This window comes from Syngnathoides biaculeatus, chromosome 4, assembly GCF_019802595.1.
Source record: "Syngnathoides biaculeatus isolate LvHL_M chromosome 4, ASM1980259v1, whole genome shotgun sequence".
Lineage (NCBI taxonomy): Eukaryota > Metazoa > Chordata > Actinopteri > Syngnathiformes > Syngnathidae > Syngnathoides > Syngnathoides biaculeatus.
The window spans coordinates 13917306-13934612 of record NC_084643.1 but is presented as its reverse complement, the minus strand read 5'-3'; the positions used below and the strand labels follow the sequence as shown (position 1 = coordinate 13934612).

The following is a 17307-nucleotide window of genomic DNA, read 5'->3' as shown; positions in this document are numbered from 1 at the left end:
ATTAAATACATAAATCAACATAAGACTTCTGTAATGAATAGCTACAATGAGTAAGTAACAAACCTAAGGAAGAGCTTCCCACTCTCAACATCTCTACGGTGTTTAAAGCCAGGGGTCTTGGCTTAGTCTTCTCCTTCTTAATCACTGACGCCACCTGTATTGAAAGTTAAGATTCAAGTATATCTAAGCGGTATGCAGACGTACAATGTTATATCATATCTTGGCTCAACTTTCAGAGTTCTACGAGCATGGAACTATGGCAGTTGGGAAGTACAAAACAAAAGAAAAGTTAGAAGAAATTTACATTTCATTTCATTTAAATTTCACAACAACAAAAAAAGTTGGAACACTTTTTCGTCCATCTTCTATTGTTTGTCTGAAGTCGGGTCACCGGGGCAGTAGCTTGAGGAGCTACACCAAGACTTCCTTTTCCCCACCCACTTCATCCAGCTCTTTCATGGGGATTCCGGAGCATTCCCAAGCAACACAACAAGCAGATAGACACAGTCTCACCAACATGTCCTGGCTCGTCTCCGGGGTCCCCTCCCCTCTCCAGCGTGTCCTGGGTCATGCCTGGGGTCTCTTTCCAGTTGGACATGCCCAAAACATCTCACAAGGGAGGCATAGAGGAGGCATCTTATGCCAGGGGTGGGCAAACTTTTTGGCTCAGGGGCTACATTGACTTTTAAAATTTCACAGACAGGCCGGGTCAGCCCAAGATACGATACATATAAACAAAATAGCCTTTTAACAGTAGATATCAAACATACCCAGAAAAAAAAAAAAAATCACTGAACTATTAACATACCTTTTAATGAGAACAGTGTTGTTGATCACTCATTTTAGCCGATGCATCAAAGTCTGGTGGTAATTCTAGATAGCAAATTCCCAGGCGAAGGATGGATCAGTCGCAGACCAAACCGGCAAAAGCAATGATCCGTAGGGCGACAAGGGGCATCCCGATGTCCCATGAACGTACACAGTGAATCTACAGCGACCGAGGCAGCTGATTCAACCGCCAAGCAGAAATGACCAACGGACGCAAAGACCAAGTGACATTGTGTCGGCTCCAGTGTGGTCATCACCCCATCCTGAAGTACTTGTTGGCCAAGACCGGCAGGGCGGTGGACACCATCTGCATAAAATGCCGCCTGGGGGACAAGACTGTGGAGCATGTAATTTACAATTGTCCCTGTATCCATAGACTGCCAGCGGAACTCCCTCCTCCAGATACGATTGTAAGAGGCCCGGTGATGACTTTGCCATCTGGAAAAAATGGACGACCACGCCCGACCTGCCGTATGTGTTCCAGCCAACAACCACCAACTAAACTGCCCGCTATTTCTCTCATTGCTCAACAACAACAACAACAACAGCAGGAGCAGCAGCTGTATTCTGAACCCCTGCCAGATGACCGAGCATCTCAGCCTCTCTCTAATGGAGAGCCCTGATACCCTCTGGAGGAAACTCATTTTGGCTGCTTGCATCTGGGATCTTGTTCTTTTGGTTATGACCCACAGCTTTTGACCATAGATAGATAGAACGTAGATCGATAAATTTTCACCTTTCAGCTTACCTCCTCCGGCACGGTGGTTCAGCTGGAAAAGCGTTGGCCTCACAGTTCTGAGGTCCCGGGTTCAGTCCCGGACCCGCAGCCAAACTCCTTCTCCATTACCGAAAACATATGTAGACTGGTTGGGCGACCTCCCATGCATCCTCACCCTTGCAGAGTCACCACACGTTTCACTTCCTTATTAAAAGTTATTGAAGTGGTTTTACGGATTTTATGTGGCACCCTGTGGATTCATTTACGCCATAATGGCACGCCATGAAAGGGTAACTTCTGCTATCTTTGATTATCTCCAATAGTTTTACTTTTTTGCTGATCGTCATCATCTTCCTCTTATTCTTGGGCACTTTGGATGATGGTATAAATATACATATGCTCTCATTAGTCGATATCGCGGCAGAATCAATCATGTACCTTGTATCAATGCGTCTTCCCGCAATATCCCGATTTGGCTTTTTTTTTCTGGGTGGGGGGAGGGATGCAAAACACTGAAGCCCAAAAAAGTGAAGTGCAAAGTACTGAGTGAACCCTGTACTCCAATACCACTGCATACTGTTTTTTACGCTCAGTTGGCTTTTATCTGGTCAGCTTAAATGCGACTGGATATAGCCGTTAGCGTGGGGATGACAACACGAGTGGATCACGGTGACTCTATTATAAGAAGAAAATGGGGAAAAAAAACTATGTTGGTGGTCAGCGGTGATCAGGAGACCACTTTAATTCAAGGCTTCCTTGAAGTATGTTAATGAATTTATAACGCATTTATGAATTTATAACGCAACACAACAAAATGTTTCGTAGCCTAGGAAGCTAGTGCAAGTGCTTGGGGTTGTGTGTAGACATACTGCAATTCTGTTGAACACACCTGACCAGAGCAGCGAATTCCAACCTTTGTGGAGCCAAGGCACGTATACTATACAACTGAAAAATCTCATGGCACGTCAACAAAGAAAAATGTCAGAAAAAGTAAATACAATGCGTCCTTGCCCATTCATGGTTCACCGTTTGCAGCCCTGCATAATCGCAGATTTTGCTCCCTGAGTTTTTTTTTTTTTTTTTTTTAAATGTACCATACTTTCATAATTGTAGAGGTCTTAAATTATCTTCTAAATAGACGAGGCACCACATTTAACATGGCTCCTTACGATGTGATGCACCTTATGTGCACACTGAGTTCCTGCATTTGCTAATGTTGTTGTATGACTTGTCTAACAAAGTTCACTTTAACACATTGGTTACACTGTTACAATGGATGCTGGCACGTGTTTTAGCATTTATGTAAGCTACCATATGATGGCATTCAGAAGGTAGTCAGGAACAATTGCATTTCACATCTGTAAGCAGAAGAATCTTACATTGCCCCACACACTGTCTGTGTAGGCAGGTCATTCCTGACGATGTGGTACACACTGTCACATCGAAAGTGTGTTGTACACACTCACAGTGTCACATTGAAACATAGACCACACCACAGCTACCAGAAGAGGATCACTGGCATATAATAAAACAAATAAAAGAATGACTCGAGAAACAATTGACACAAAACATGCACTTTATTTACATCTTCCCAACATGCCTACAGGCAGTATGTGGCGGCAATGTAAGCTTCTTCTGCTTACAGATGGAAAAAGCAATTATTCCTCTCTGCCTTGTGAGTGCCATCATATTGTACTTCACATCCATACGAAAACAGCATATATGCTGACAATGTAATCAAAGTGTTCAATAGAACTTTATTGGACAAGTCACACAACAATTGTAGTAAGGTATCCTGTCCATTTTGAAGAAAACTTGAGAATTTTTTCAAATTTTGGTAAATATCACACAAAGGTATATTAATACTGCATACATTATTTACAGATTTTCATTATTCGTGATGGTGTTAGAAACATAAACCCTGCAAATAACGGGAACACTGTACATTTATTGCTGTATGTACTTACTGCCATCTAAACAACAGGAAGCAGAACTCAAGGTAGCAGAAATGAAGATGTTGAGGTTCTGAGCAGGTTGGATAGGATTAGAAATGAGCTCATTAGAGGGACAGCCAAAGTTGGATGTTTTGGAGACAAGATTCAAGAAACCAGACTTCGATGGTTTGGACATGTTCAGAGGCGAGAGAGTGAGTATATTGGTGGAAGGCGTGCTGAGGATGGAGCTGCCAGGCAAAAGAGCGAGAGGAAGACCAAAGAGAAGGTTTATGGATGTGGTGAGGGAAGACATGAGGGCAGTTGGAGTTAGAGAGGAAGATGCAGAAGATAGGCTAAGATGGAAAAAGATGACACACTGTGGCGACCCCTAACGGGACAAGCCAAAAGGAAAAGAAGAAGGAGAAGTACTTACTGCCATCTAATAGAAGGCCATTAATTTAATCTGTCACTCGGCATCAATATCCTAAATAGATGAACAAAGATACTTTATTTATTGTAACTATATATTTTTTGAGTAGTACACAAGTATGTATAGTAAATTAAATACTCATTGCTCAATCTTGTCATTTTTGTTACATGTCTTAATTAGTTTTCAGAAATGTGAACGTGCTTCAGGTTTTGTTAACGCAAGAGGGAATTGACCCCAACGGGGCCGCCTCAGCCTAGCTACCCCTGGCGGCGGGGTGCAGGGCAACTGCTCTATGGGCTCCGCTCAACATAGCTATGAAAAATTCGAAGAAGAAAACACCCCTTGGGCCTGCGAGAGTGGGGACGCATGATGGATCATTGGCAGAAAACAAACACAGGAACAGAAAAGACAATGAGATCGTTTATCAGCATAAATGAAGCTCTGACAGTCAAAGCAGGACTTAAGCTCCAGATCTGCGTTTGTGGTTGGGCAGAGGTTACTCAGGTCCTGAAGATTCACCAGGGAAGGAACAGTGCCCAAAGAAGAGACAGTGGGTGAGTCACATTGATAGCTACTTTTTGAGAAGCAGGTCAAGTCAGTCGGCAAACATTGAGCAGCAGGAAACACACCACACTCTGCAGGGACATCTACACCCCTGTCCCAGTGGAGGAGGAGGAACAAGGTGCAGGAGAGCAAACTGGACCCACTCCACTACTACAACCAAACTCAGAGAGGAAGATCCAGGGGTGCAGGCCATTGATCAAATGACCAAAGGCCAGTGACAAGACTTTGTGGAAGAAGGGATCAGAGGCACCATTACAAAGAAGTTGGAAAGCACGGGTGATCTCATTTATACGTATGGGGCGAAACAATTTGGAGTGGTGGAAGGAAACAGGCTGCCTCAGCTATCACCAGAGTCTAGAAGGCAGAAAGAGATAGACTGCGTGATCAAGGAGAGGAGGCAGCTGAAGAAGCTGTTGAGGACAGCTGCAGAGGAGGAGAAAGAGGCCATTAACCTGCTGCAGGAAGAAATTCACGGTTGTCTGGCAGCACTGAGGAGAGCTGAAAACCTTCGGAAAAAATACAGAAGGAAGAAAATTACAAGATCACACTTCTATAAAGATTCCTTTAGATTTGCAAAGGAGAAATGTGGAGGTCTTTCAGTGACGAAAGCCATCCTGAAAGAAAATCTAAAAAAATCCTGGGCAGAGGACTGCAGTCATGAAGAAGTTATGCTCCCAACAGATACACCACTAATCGATCCACCAGAGCATAAGGTGGACATCAGTCCACCCAAGTGGGGTGAGGTAATCCATATTCTTCGTAGACCAAGGGCTGCATCAGATCCTGGTCCCAATGGGGTTCCACACAGGCTCTACAAAAACACACCAGATGTCCTGCGACTTCTCTGGAAGCTGATGAGGGTCATGTGGCAGAAGAGGGAGATACCAAATGCCTGGTCTAGAGGTGGAGGAATTATTATCCCAAAGGAGAAGGACTCATCAAATTGGGCAGTCGTGATAGATCAGCCTTCTAAATGTCGAAGGGAACATTTTCAGCACGCTTGCTCATAGGCAAGCAAAATAGCTGCGAGGTAACAACCTGATTAACACGTCAATCCAGAAAACAGGAATCCCTGGGTTCTCCGGATGTATAAAACCTACTACAGTCATCTGGCATCAGATCCAGGTTGCCAAAAAAGAGGAAAGAGACCTTCATCTGGTATTCGTGGACCGAGCAAATGCCTTTGGGTCAGTCCCTCAATCTCCTCTGGACAGCGCTCGACTATTTTCAAGGTCCCAGCGGCACTCACTACCCTGGTTACAGTCTACTTCAAGGATATGCACTGCATGGCAGCACCTGGAAGTGGGAATAATGGCTGGGTGTGCCATCTCCCTGCTGCTATATACACTGGCCATGGAAGTCATCATCCGGGCTTCTCGCTGGGTGGTTGGTGGGCAGCGAATAATACTGGGGGTGAGGCTGTCTCCAGTTAGACCCTACATGGCTGACCTCACCACGCTGACCACAACCAAGGCCTACACTGCACATTTGTTAAAAATAGCTGTAGGAAAACAGTGAGCAGGCTCACATAAAGTTCAAGCAGAGTAAATCTAGAAGCATCTCCGTTGTTAAGGGAAAACTGTCAAACCACCGCTTTCACATAGGTGAGGAACCAATTCCAACGGTCTCCAAGAAGCCTGTGAAGAGCTTAGGCCGGTGGTACGGTGGTACGATGCCTCTCTTAAAGGCAAGAGCAAGTAGAGCAACTCAGAAGGGAGGTAGCCTGGAAAGAATTGACAAAACCCTGCTTCCTGGGAAGTTGAAGCTCTGGTGCTTGCAGTACAGGTTACTTCCTTGACTCCTTTGGCCACTATCCCTCTTTGAGATCCCCCTCTCAAAGGTGGAAAAGCTGGAGAGAATGGTCGGCTTGTTTGCGAAGAAGTGTCTTGGCCTTCCCAGGTGCCACAGCAGCATTGGGCTCTACGGTAAAGGGATATTACACCTCCCCATTTCTAGCCTGGGAGAGGAGTAAAAGTGCGCTAAAGTCAGACCGGAAATGATGCTACTGGATTCCAGTGTTCCGCTTGTATCCCAAACAGCCCCCATCCTGGCCACTGGGAGGAAGTGGATTCCATGGGCTGCAACTGAACAGGTAAAGGCAGCACTCAACACAAGGACATCGTTGCCCGAGTCCAGGGGGTAGGAGTGGCCTTGGGCTTGGGGCCAGCAGACCAGTATGGAGCAAAGCCACTACTTCTCTGAGCCGCAAGCTGTTGGTCCCGGAGGTATGTCTGGAAGAGGAAGCAAAATGGTCCGCCCAAGCTGTGTCACAGGCCAAGCAAGGGCAGTGGTTGGCCTGGGAAGGAGTGGAGGCAAGGAAGATCACCTGGAAAGAGTTGTGGGAGATCGAGACATTCAGGACAAGATTTGCCATTAGAGCTGAAAATGACATCTTGCCCTCCCCCACAAACCTAAACCAGTGGTATGCCAGCGACTCAAAGTGCCTGTTATGCCCAAGTCCTGCAACAATGAAGCATATCTTGGTTGGATGCAAGACTAGCCTTACTCAAGGCCGTTACACCTGGCGGAACCTTAAGTGTCTCAGTGGTGTTCTGGAAAACCAGTGGATGAGGTTGAACACCCTTCCACCGTTGTCATCCAACTGGCAACTAAGGCTGTTTGTTGGTGAGGGGGACAGTCAAACCAACCACACTAACAAGCTACCAGACATCGGAAAGCTAGGCAGTGCACAAGACTGGAAGCTCCTGGCAGACATGGAAAAGAAGCTCTGCTTCCCCTGCTGAGATTGCAACTATCACCCTATGACTAGATCTGGTGTTTTGGTCTGCCTCTCTCAAGTGCATCCATATTATCGACCTGAGAGTGTCCTGGAAGGGGGTAGTCAAGGAGGCGTATGAGTGGAAGAGGGTGAGGTATGTAAGACTTGGGGCCAAAGTTCAACAGCAAGGCTGGAGAGCAGGTGTATGCCTGGTTTAAGTAGACTGCAGAGGGTTTATAGCCTCCTCAACATCCAGGCTACTTAGTGATGTGGGAGTCCGAGGGAATGCCCATCTGCAGGCAGTCGGAGATTTCTCCAAGGCGGCAGAAAAGGCCAGCCAGTGGCTGTGGATAAAGAGAAAAGACCCCAATTGGGCCTTCAAGAGAAGTGATGGCACCTAGGAGGTGAGCCTCGGACACTGGGATTCACTGCTGAACCCTCTTGAGAGTGTTCTGGGCCTATCAGTGAAATACTTGATGACGGAAGGAAGCCCACTTGATAAAACATAGGGTGCCATGGAGCTTCAACGGACCCTAAAATATGCATGAATATAGGGATATTAGCATCTAGTCCTACATACTGTATCATGTTTTCTGAAATGTGAATCTATTTTGTATTTTAATTTGTTTTTAGAAATCTAAGGTTTGTGTTTTGTAAATTTTCATGAAATAAAAAATTGTTTAAACTATTGTGAATTTGTTTTCTGAAGTAGACGTGTTTCACAATTGTTTGTATTGTTTTGAACTTTCCATCCACCGAATGAAATGTTATATAAAACCCAATATTACAGGAAACAATACATTGTTTTCAATGGACTATAAACGAGTGGGAATACATTTCAGTCTGAGTGAAGTGGTAAATCGTGACCAGAGAGAGCACCAAATTTACAAAGATTATGTGTGTATACTTGCTTGGGCTTCCTTGGATGTCTTGACCAGGTTTACAAACATTTGTCCAACCTCTTTGTCAAAGACCTTAACCCGATTCCAATCAAGGAACAATGGGTTGTCCTTACTTTTGAAGACCTGCCAAAGAAAATGCTTCTCAATATACCAGCAGATTTGTTCATGTCCAGGATTTCAGGGTACTCTACCTGTGCATGTATAACCCAGTAATTCTCTGGTTTAAAAGACTGGATTTTGTCATGGCGTTCCACACAGAAGCCGAGAGTTGGGGTCTGACAGGGTCCAAATGATATTAAAGAAGAGTCCAGATTTCCATACTTTCCTTGGAAGTATTTGGTTTGGAACCTAAAAATAATGACATGCAGAAAGGAGGCTTAAAACCATCATCATTTGCAATTACTTTTTTATGTAATGAAATAAAAAAAGTTGCAGATGAACATTTTATGGAAAAACGATGCCTAAAAGGAACACAGAAACCATAACCATAATTGCACATGATGTCACTCGAGTCAACAGACTTCAGTAAGCATCTGAATGATGTCAAGTGCATTTTGTTTTTTCTGTGTGAACAAAAAGGGCTCAACGTCAATATGGACCAGATTGCAATCGAATCAGGGACCTTACTGGTAGTCAACTCGTCTACCCACCCAAGTCGCCTCTCATGAATTAATGGTGAAAGGGTCTCAGACAAGTCAACACTTGCAAAAGTGCAAAGAGACAGCCTACTCCACTTAACGATCTATCCATTCATCCATAATCTTTTTATTAATAGGGGTTATGTGCAACCACTTTATGCATTTTGCAAAACAGGATGAAGCACTCCTAATTTAGGTCATTAATGGAGGAGACCAGGAAAAACCATATGAAAAAATATTTATGAAGCTACATTGTATTTTTTCATAATATTATACAAGTATATTTAAATGACATAAGGCACCGTAATTGCCGGCCTACAGACCGCACCTGGTGATAAGACTCGGTACACAGAAAGAGTTTAACAAGTCGGACTTATTGCCGGCAATGCGGACCAAACTCTGACAGCTCATATTTGGGGGTTCGGTACCTCGTACTCCACCCCTTCTCCAAGTCCACAAAAACACATGTAAACTGGCTAGGAGAACACTCATGCAACCTTGAGGAGCCTGCCAAGGGTATAGAGCTGGTCCACTATTCCACAAAAACCATATTGCTCCTCCTCAATCCGAGATTCGACTTCCCGACGGACGCTCCTCTTAAGGGCCCACAGCTCATGCCCATAGGTGAGGGTAGGAACGTAGATCGACTGGTAAATTGAGAGCTGCTTCTTTCGACTTAGCTCCCTCTTTAGAACAACGGATCGATACAAAGTCCGCATCACTGCAGACACTTCAGTGATCCGTCTGTCAATCTCCTGCTCCATTCTTCCCTCACTCATGAACAAGACCCCAAGATACTTGAACTCCTCCACCTGAGGCAGGATTTCATCTGTGACCTGGATAGGACACGCTACCCTTTTCCGACTGAGAACCATAGTTTCAGATTTGGAGGTGCTGATTCTCATCCCAGCCACTTCACAATTGGCTGTGAATTGCTCCAGTGAGAGCTGGAGATAACGGCTTGATGAAGCCAACAGAACCACATCATCTGCAAAGAGAAGAGATACGATGCTGAGGCCACCAAACCAGACACCCTCTACGCCTCAGCTGTGCCTTGAAATTCTGTTCATAAAAGTTGTGCCTATGGGTAGGGGGACCCATGTTACCCTTTCGGGCTGTGCCCGGATAAGCCCCATGGGTGCCGCCCAGGCCACCAGGCGCTTCCCTTCGAGCCCTATTTCTGGCCTGGCTCCATAGGGGGGCCCCGGTAAAACGCGTCTGGGCAAGGGAAACCAAGATCCAATTTTTGTATTCATCATCGGGATTTTGGAGTCATACTTTGTCTGGTCCCTCACTTTGGACCTGTTTGCCCTGTGTGACCCAACCAGGGGCATGAAGCAGCAGAAAACTTAGCTCCTTAGATCATCGGGACACACAAACCCCTCCACCATGATAAGCTGACAGCACGAGGAGGGGCCAGAGAAAAACAATTTTAATATTTGGTACAGTAGCCTTTGTTTACAATTACAGAGGTCAAACGTTTCCTGTAGCTGTTCACCAGGTTTGCACACACTGCAGGAGGGATTTTGCCCCACTCCTCCACACAGATCTTCTCTAGATCAGACATGTTTCTGGGCTGTCGCTATGAAACATGGAGTTACAGCTCCCTCCAAAGATTTTCTATTGGGTTTTGGTCAGGAGACTGGCTAGGCCACACCAGAAACTTGGTTTTCCTGGCTGTGTGCTTCGGGTTATTGTGATGTTGAAAGGCCCAGCCATGACCCACCATCAATGCTTTGATTGAGGGAAAGAGGTTGTTTGCCGCGATCATCCTCAACTTAATACAGCGCAGTCGTCCTGTCCCATGTCCCAGAAAAACAGCCCCAAAGCCTGATGCTACCACCCCCATGCTTCATACTAGGGATGGTGTTCCTGGGATGGAGCTCATTATTCGTCCTTCTTCCAAACTCGGTTCGTGTAATTATAACCAAAAAGTTCAATTTTTCTCTCATCTGACCAGAAAACCTTCTCCTGTGACTTCTCTGTATCATCCAAATGGTTATTGGCAATCTTAAGATGGGCCTTGACATGTGCTGGTTTAAGCAGGGGAACCTTCTGTGCCACGCATGATTTCAAACCATGGCGTCTTAGTGTATTACCAACAGTCACCTTGGAAACGGTGGACCCAGCTCTTTGCAGGTCATTGACCAAGTCCTGTCGTGCAGTCCTGGGCTGATTCCTCACCTTTATAAGGATGATTGAGACCCCATGATGTGATATGTTGCATGGGGCTCCACTCCAATTGAGATTGACTGTCATGTTTAGCTTCTTCCATTTTCTAATGATTGCTCCAACAGTGGATCTGTTTTCTCCAGGCTGCTTGGCAACTTCTCCATAGCCCTTTCCAGCCGTGCGGAGTTGTAAAATTTTGTCTTTGGTGTCTTTGGACAGCCCTTTGGTCTTGGCCATGTTACAAGTTTGAGTCTGACTGATGGTATAGGGTGGACAGGTGTCTTTATGCTATCTTCAGCTAATGACCTCACACAGGTGCATCTGATTCAGGATAACACATGGAGTGGAGGTGGACTTTTAAAGGCGGACTATCAGGCATGAAGCCAAACTGTTGCTCACAGATACATACTTCTATCCTGAGTCTAGCCTGCACTTCTCTTTCCCATAACTTTATTGTGTGGCTAATCAACTTTGTTCCTCTATAATTCCCAGAGCTCTGCAAACCCCCTTTGTTCTTAAAAATCTGAACGAGCACACTTTTCCCTCATTCTTCAGGCATCTTCTCGCCTGCTAGTATTCTGTTGAATATGTTGGTCAAAAACTCCACAGACACCTCTCCAAATTGCTTCCATACCTCAACAGGTATGTCATGAGGACCAACTGCCTTTCCATTTTTCATCGTCTTTAGTGCCCTTCTATCTTCCCCCCTTACTAATCATTGCAAGTTCCTGGTCCTTCAAACTTATCTCTGCTACTCTTCCTTCTTTCTCATTTTCTTCATTCATTAATTTCTCAAAGTATTATTTCCATCTATTTAACACATTACTGGCACCTGTCAACACATTTCCATCTCTATCCTTAATCACCCTTATCTGCTGCACATCCTTCCCATCTCTATCCCTCTGTCTGGCCAACCTGTAGAGATCCTTTTCTCCTTCTTTCGTGTCCAACCTGATGTACATGTCGTCATGTCTTGTTTACCTTCACCACCTCTACCTTTGCCCTACGTCACATCTCAATGCTTTCCTGTCGCCTCTCTTCAGTCCTCTCAGTGTCCCATTTAATCTTCGCGACCCTCTTTCCTTGTATGATTTCCTTGTATTTTGGTGTTCCACCACCAAGTCTCCTTCTCCAATTTCCTACTAGAAGACACACCAAGTACTCTCCTGCCTGTCTCTTTGATCCCCTTGGCTGTACTTGTCCAGTCTTCCGGGAGCTCCTCCTTTCCACCGAGAGCCTATCTCAGCTCTTTCTGAAAGGCTACACAAAATGCTTCCTTTCTCAGCTTCCATCACATCATAAAGATATAAAACTTAATTTTTTTTGTCAAGAATGAACAACAAGTGGGAGACAATCATGAAATGGAACAAAATTTATTGGATATTTTAAACTTTTTTAACAAATAAAAATTTTAAAAGTGGGGTGTGCAATATTATTTGGCACCATTGCACTAATACTTTGTAGTGCTACATTTTGCTGCAATTACAACTGCAAGTACCTTGGGGTATGTCCCGATCACTTTTCCACTTCGAGAGAATTAATTTCTTCCCCATTCTTCCTTGCAAAACAGTTCAAGCTCAGTGAGGTTGGATGGAGAGCGTTGTGAGCAGCATTCTTCAGCTCTCTCCACAGATTCTAGATTGGATTCAGGTCTGGTCTTTGACTTAGCCATTCTAACACCTGGATAAGTTTATTTGTGAATCATTCCATTATAGATTTGGCTTTTTTTTGCATCATTGTCCTGTTGGAAGATAAATCTATGTCCCAGTCTGAGGTCTTTTGCAGACTTAAACAGATTTTCTTTCAGTTTTATATCTTCATGTTGGAAGCCTGATATGTGGCAAAAGGATGAAAAGTACAAGGGGGCTGAATACTTTCACAAGGCACTGTAAATTATCAATGTACCAGCAAGCCATAATCCTTTGGGCTTTCGTAGTGTGAAGTGAAGTCTTGACATGAATTTCAAAATACTATAAGATCTGTAATTATGAATGTATCCCTTGAAGAGTGCGAGGGGGCGGAGTAAGGTTGATGAGGGGATGTGAGTAAAACCAAGCAGCTTGCTATTGTTGGAGAGTTCAGGGGGCTGCCATCGTGTTAATCAAAAAAAGCGACTAACAAACCCAGCGGTGAGACTTCCTCATTGCCTATTGCCGAGGGCATTACAATACAATGGAAAGAAAAGAGCACTATTTCACTGAACAATGAAAATAAATATTTACAAAATAACTGCCTGAATATTTATTTTTTACATGGTCTTGAACCTCCGCGCACAGGGTTTGCAAATCGCACAGTATCTCCAAGTCAGGCCTGTAGTAAATCAGTTTCATCTATATGGAGGACTGTACGCTGCCATCTGGGAAGAGTGTCTGCATCTCGGAGAGTGATGCATATCTCGAGTTATATATTTAGTTATTGTCTCCCGGCTCGGCGCCTCTACATTGGTGTTCACCACAGCGAAGGAGAGGGTAGAATCCTTCTGCCTTCATGTGGAGGGATGGGAGAGTACCCACTCTTTTTGGAGTCCTTGGAGGGGAGGCTGGAGAGAGCTCCTGCAGGGGACTCCTGTCATTCTGCAGGGGGACTTCAATGCTTAGACGGGCATTGACTGTCAGACCGGGAACGGCTTGATTGGAAGGAACAACCCCCTCAATTAGAACCCAAGTGGTGTTATGTAATTGCACTTCAGTGCTCAACCTGAATTGTCCATAACAAACACCATATTAAAGCATGAGTGTGTCCATTTACACACTTGTCATCAGGACACTGTAGGTCGCCATCTGATTGAATTTGTGATCGTGTCTTCAGACCGCATGTCTTAGATACTCGGGTGGAGAGAGTGGCGGAGCCGTCCAGTCAACACCAGCTGGTGGTGAATTGGTCCTGATGCTGGGGGAAGATGCTGATTGGACTTGGCAGCCCTAAACGTATTGTGAGGGTCTGCTGGGAATGTCGGTCAGAGTTCATTGTCCAGCAGATTACTAAACAATCCAGCTAGTCTGCATTGCAGGCTGCCTCAACACCCAGTGAGCGGCTATGGACAGTCGCTACAGTGAAGAGCAAGATAAAGAATTTGAATCAATGCAAAAAAAACGGACAGACTTACAATTAGATTTGAACCACTTTTATAAGACCCTGGAGAAGAATACTCATCCTCCACCACCACTGAAAGGTATGGAGTTAAATCATTCCAAAAAAGAAAAATTGGGACCCCAAACAATAGTTGGTGATGGAGCTGTCAAGGATGTGAAATGTTTTTGGATTGATAAATAAACTAATACACTTTATTTTACCAATGATGTGGTGTCTGATGTCTCTCAAAAATCCTGGAGATCATTAGTCAGCACCCAATTGTGAAATCTGTCAAGAGCAACACAAGGGCATAGGATGATGGTGTGTAGGATGTCTCTGGTGATGGGGAGGAAGATTAAGAAATAGGTAGAGCAGAGAACCATGTGATGGAAGCTGAGAAAGGAAGAATATCGTGTGGCCTTTCAGAACGAAGTAAGAGAGGCCCTCGATGGACAGGAAGAGATACCGGAAGAATGGAAAACTACAGCCAGGGTGATTAGAGAGACAGGCAGGAGAGTACATGGGGTGCCTTCTGGTATGAAAGGGGAAAAGGAGATTTGGTGATGGAACCCCAAAATACAAGAAGTCATACAAGGAAAGGAGATTAGCGAAGAAGTGGGACACGGAGAGGACTGAGGAGAGGAGAAAGAAAAACATTGAGATGCAACGTAGGGCAAAGATAGAGGTGGCGAAGGCTAAAAAAGAGATATATTACGACATGTACACCAGGTTGGACACAAAAGAAGGATAAAATGATCTCTACAGGTTGGCCAGACAGAGGAACAGAGATGGGAAGGATGTACAGCAGGTAAGAGTGATTCAGGATATAGATGGAAAAGTGTTGACAGGTGCCAGTAGTGTGCGAAATAGATGGAAAGAATACTTTGAGAAGTTGATGAAGAATGAAGAAAATGAGAGAGAAGGAAGAGTCGAAGAGGCAAGTGTGAAGGACCAGGAAATGGCAATGATTAGTAAGGGGGAAGTGCGAAAGCCACGAAAGAGGATGAAAAATGGAAAGGCAATTGGTCCTGATGACATACCTGTGGAGGTATGGAAGCAATTTGGAAAGGTGGCTGTTGAGTTTTTTTACAACTTATTCAACAGAATACTAGCAGGTGAGAAGATGCCTGAAGAATGGAGGAAAAGTATACTGGTTCCCATTTTTAGGAACAAAGACAACGTTCAGAGCTGTGGAAACTATAGAGGAATAAAGATGAAGAACCACATAATGAAGTGTGAGAAAGTGTATTGGAGGCTAGACCTAGGACAGAAGTGAGTATCTGCGAGTAACAGTATGGTTTCATGCTGAAAAAGAGTACCACGGATGCATTATTTGCCTTGAGGAAGTACAGAGAAGGTCAAAAGGAGCTACATTGTGTCTTTGTGCCTATGACAGAGAACCAAGTGAGGAACTGTGGTACTGCATGCGTAAGTTTGGCAGAGAAATATGTTAATATTGTACAGGACATGTATAAGGGCTGCAGAACAGTGGTGAGGTGTGCCGTAGGTGTGACACAAGAATTTAAGTTGGAGGTGGGACCACATCTGGAATCAGCTCTGAGCACCTTCCTGTTTGCTGTGGTAATGGATTGGCTGACAGATGAGGTAAGAATGGAATCCCCTTGCACCATGATGTTCGCAGATGATATTGTGATATACAGTGAAACCACAGAGAAGGTGGTGGAACAATTAGAAAGATGGAGGCATGCACCAGAAGATAGAGGAATGAAGATTAGCTGAAGTAAAACTGAATATATGTGCTTGAATGAGAGGGGTGGAAAGAGAAGAGTGAGGCACCAGGGAGAAGACATGGCGAGGGTGGACGACTTCGAATGCCTAGTGGACGACTTCAAATACCTGGGGTCAACAATCCAGAGCAATGGTGAGTGTAGTAAGGAAGTGAAGAAATGGGTCCAAGCATGTTGGAACAGCTGGCAGAAGGTGTCTTTTGTGTTATGTGACAGAAGAGTCTCTGCTTGGATGATGGGCAAAGTTTATAAAACAGTGGTGAGGCCGGCAATGATCTACAGATTAGAGACATTGGCACAGAAGAGACAGGAAACAGAGCTGGAAGTGGCAGAAATGAAGGTGTTGAGGTTTTCCCTAGGAGTGAGCATGTTGGATAGGATTAGAAATTAACTCATTAGAGGGACAGCCAAAGTTGGATGTTTTGGAGACAAGGTTCGAAAGAGCAGACTTCAATGGTTTGGACATGTCTAGAGGCAAGAGGGTGGGTATATTGGTAGAAGGGTGCTGAGGATGGAGTTGCCAGGTAAAAGAGCGAGAGGAAGACCAAAGAGAAGGTTGAGGATTGTTGTGATGGAGGACATGAGGGCAGTGGGTATGAGAGAGGAATATGCAGGAGATGGGGTTTGATGGAAAAAGATGACAAGCTGTGGCGACTCCAAACAGGACAAGCTGAAAGGGGAAGGAAAAGAAAGAAGAACCAAAGAAGAAGAGGTCTGACGGAGAGGGTGTATACTTTTGTCTAATTGGAGTCAAGGCCACACCACACCAAGTTCCCATCCTGTCTCCCTCTTCCACCCACGAAGAAGCTTACTGATACATATAGTGTCATTTCCAGAATAACTCAGACCCTTTTGGAGATCAGGCTTTTTTCATCCCTGTAATTACAAGGGAAAGAAGGTTTGTTAAAGAGAGATGTCACAAAAAAATAGAACTTCAATGATAGTGAGGATAAAATGTAAATCTAACAAACCACTAAATCTAGTTATTTCTGCTCAGTAATATCTTTTTAATAACAGGTCACTGGGTAATATTTCAATGTTGAGTGATGACATCAAGACAACCTTTGATCTGGAATTTTTTATATTCACTGAAACACAGTTAACAGAAAGTAGCTGTAATTGCATTTTAAATTAGGCAAACCCAGCAAATTCTCATTTTATGAACACGTGATGAATAGGGGAAAAAGGGTGGTGGTATCGCTGTTATTTTTAAGTCATTATTTAAATGTAAAAATATACTCGGTATTTTACCTCTTTTTTTATTTTTTAATGTGTTATTGAGTTGAAGGTTATCCAAATGTTATAATTTTAATAATTTATAGACCTCCATGATCCAATGGAAAAATTATGGAGAATTTTTCAGATCTGCTGTTATTTTTACAACTATTATATCATGGGGGAGGCTTTAACATTCATGGTCTCATTAGCATGAAAAAAAATCCAAAGACTTTTTTGCCGTACTATACACATTTGGCCTCTTTCAACATATTAAGAGTGTAACTCACAATCAAGGTGACATCTTAGACCTGGTCATCTCTAAGGATGTTGAAATGCTCTCAACTGACATTAAAGATATGGCTGT

At 44.2% G+C, this 17307-nt stretch overlaps 1 protein-coding gene across 4 annotated transcripts in view; it reads right to left on the bottom strand.

The window, feature by feature from the left end:
* top3b (DNA topoisomerase III beta) overlaps positions 1 to 17307 on the bottom strand; it is a 144843-nt gene that overhangs the window by 65065 nt on the left and 62471 nt on the right. For all 4 annotated transcript variants that reach the window (XM_061815878.1, XM_061815879.1, XM_061815877.1 and 1 more), the window contains 3 exons: positions 8287 to 8443; positions 8105 to 8218; positions 64 to 154 (listed from right to left, as the gene is read on the bottom strand). In XM_061815878.1, the coding sequence (XP_061671862.1) occupies positions 64 to 154; positions 8105 to 8218; positions 8287 to 8443 (362 nt within the window). The remainder of the gene's footprint in view (positions 1 to 63; positions 155 to 8104; positions 8219 to 8286; positions 8444 to 17307) is intronic.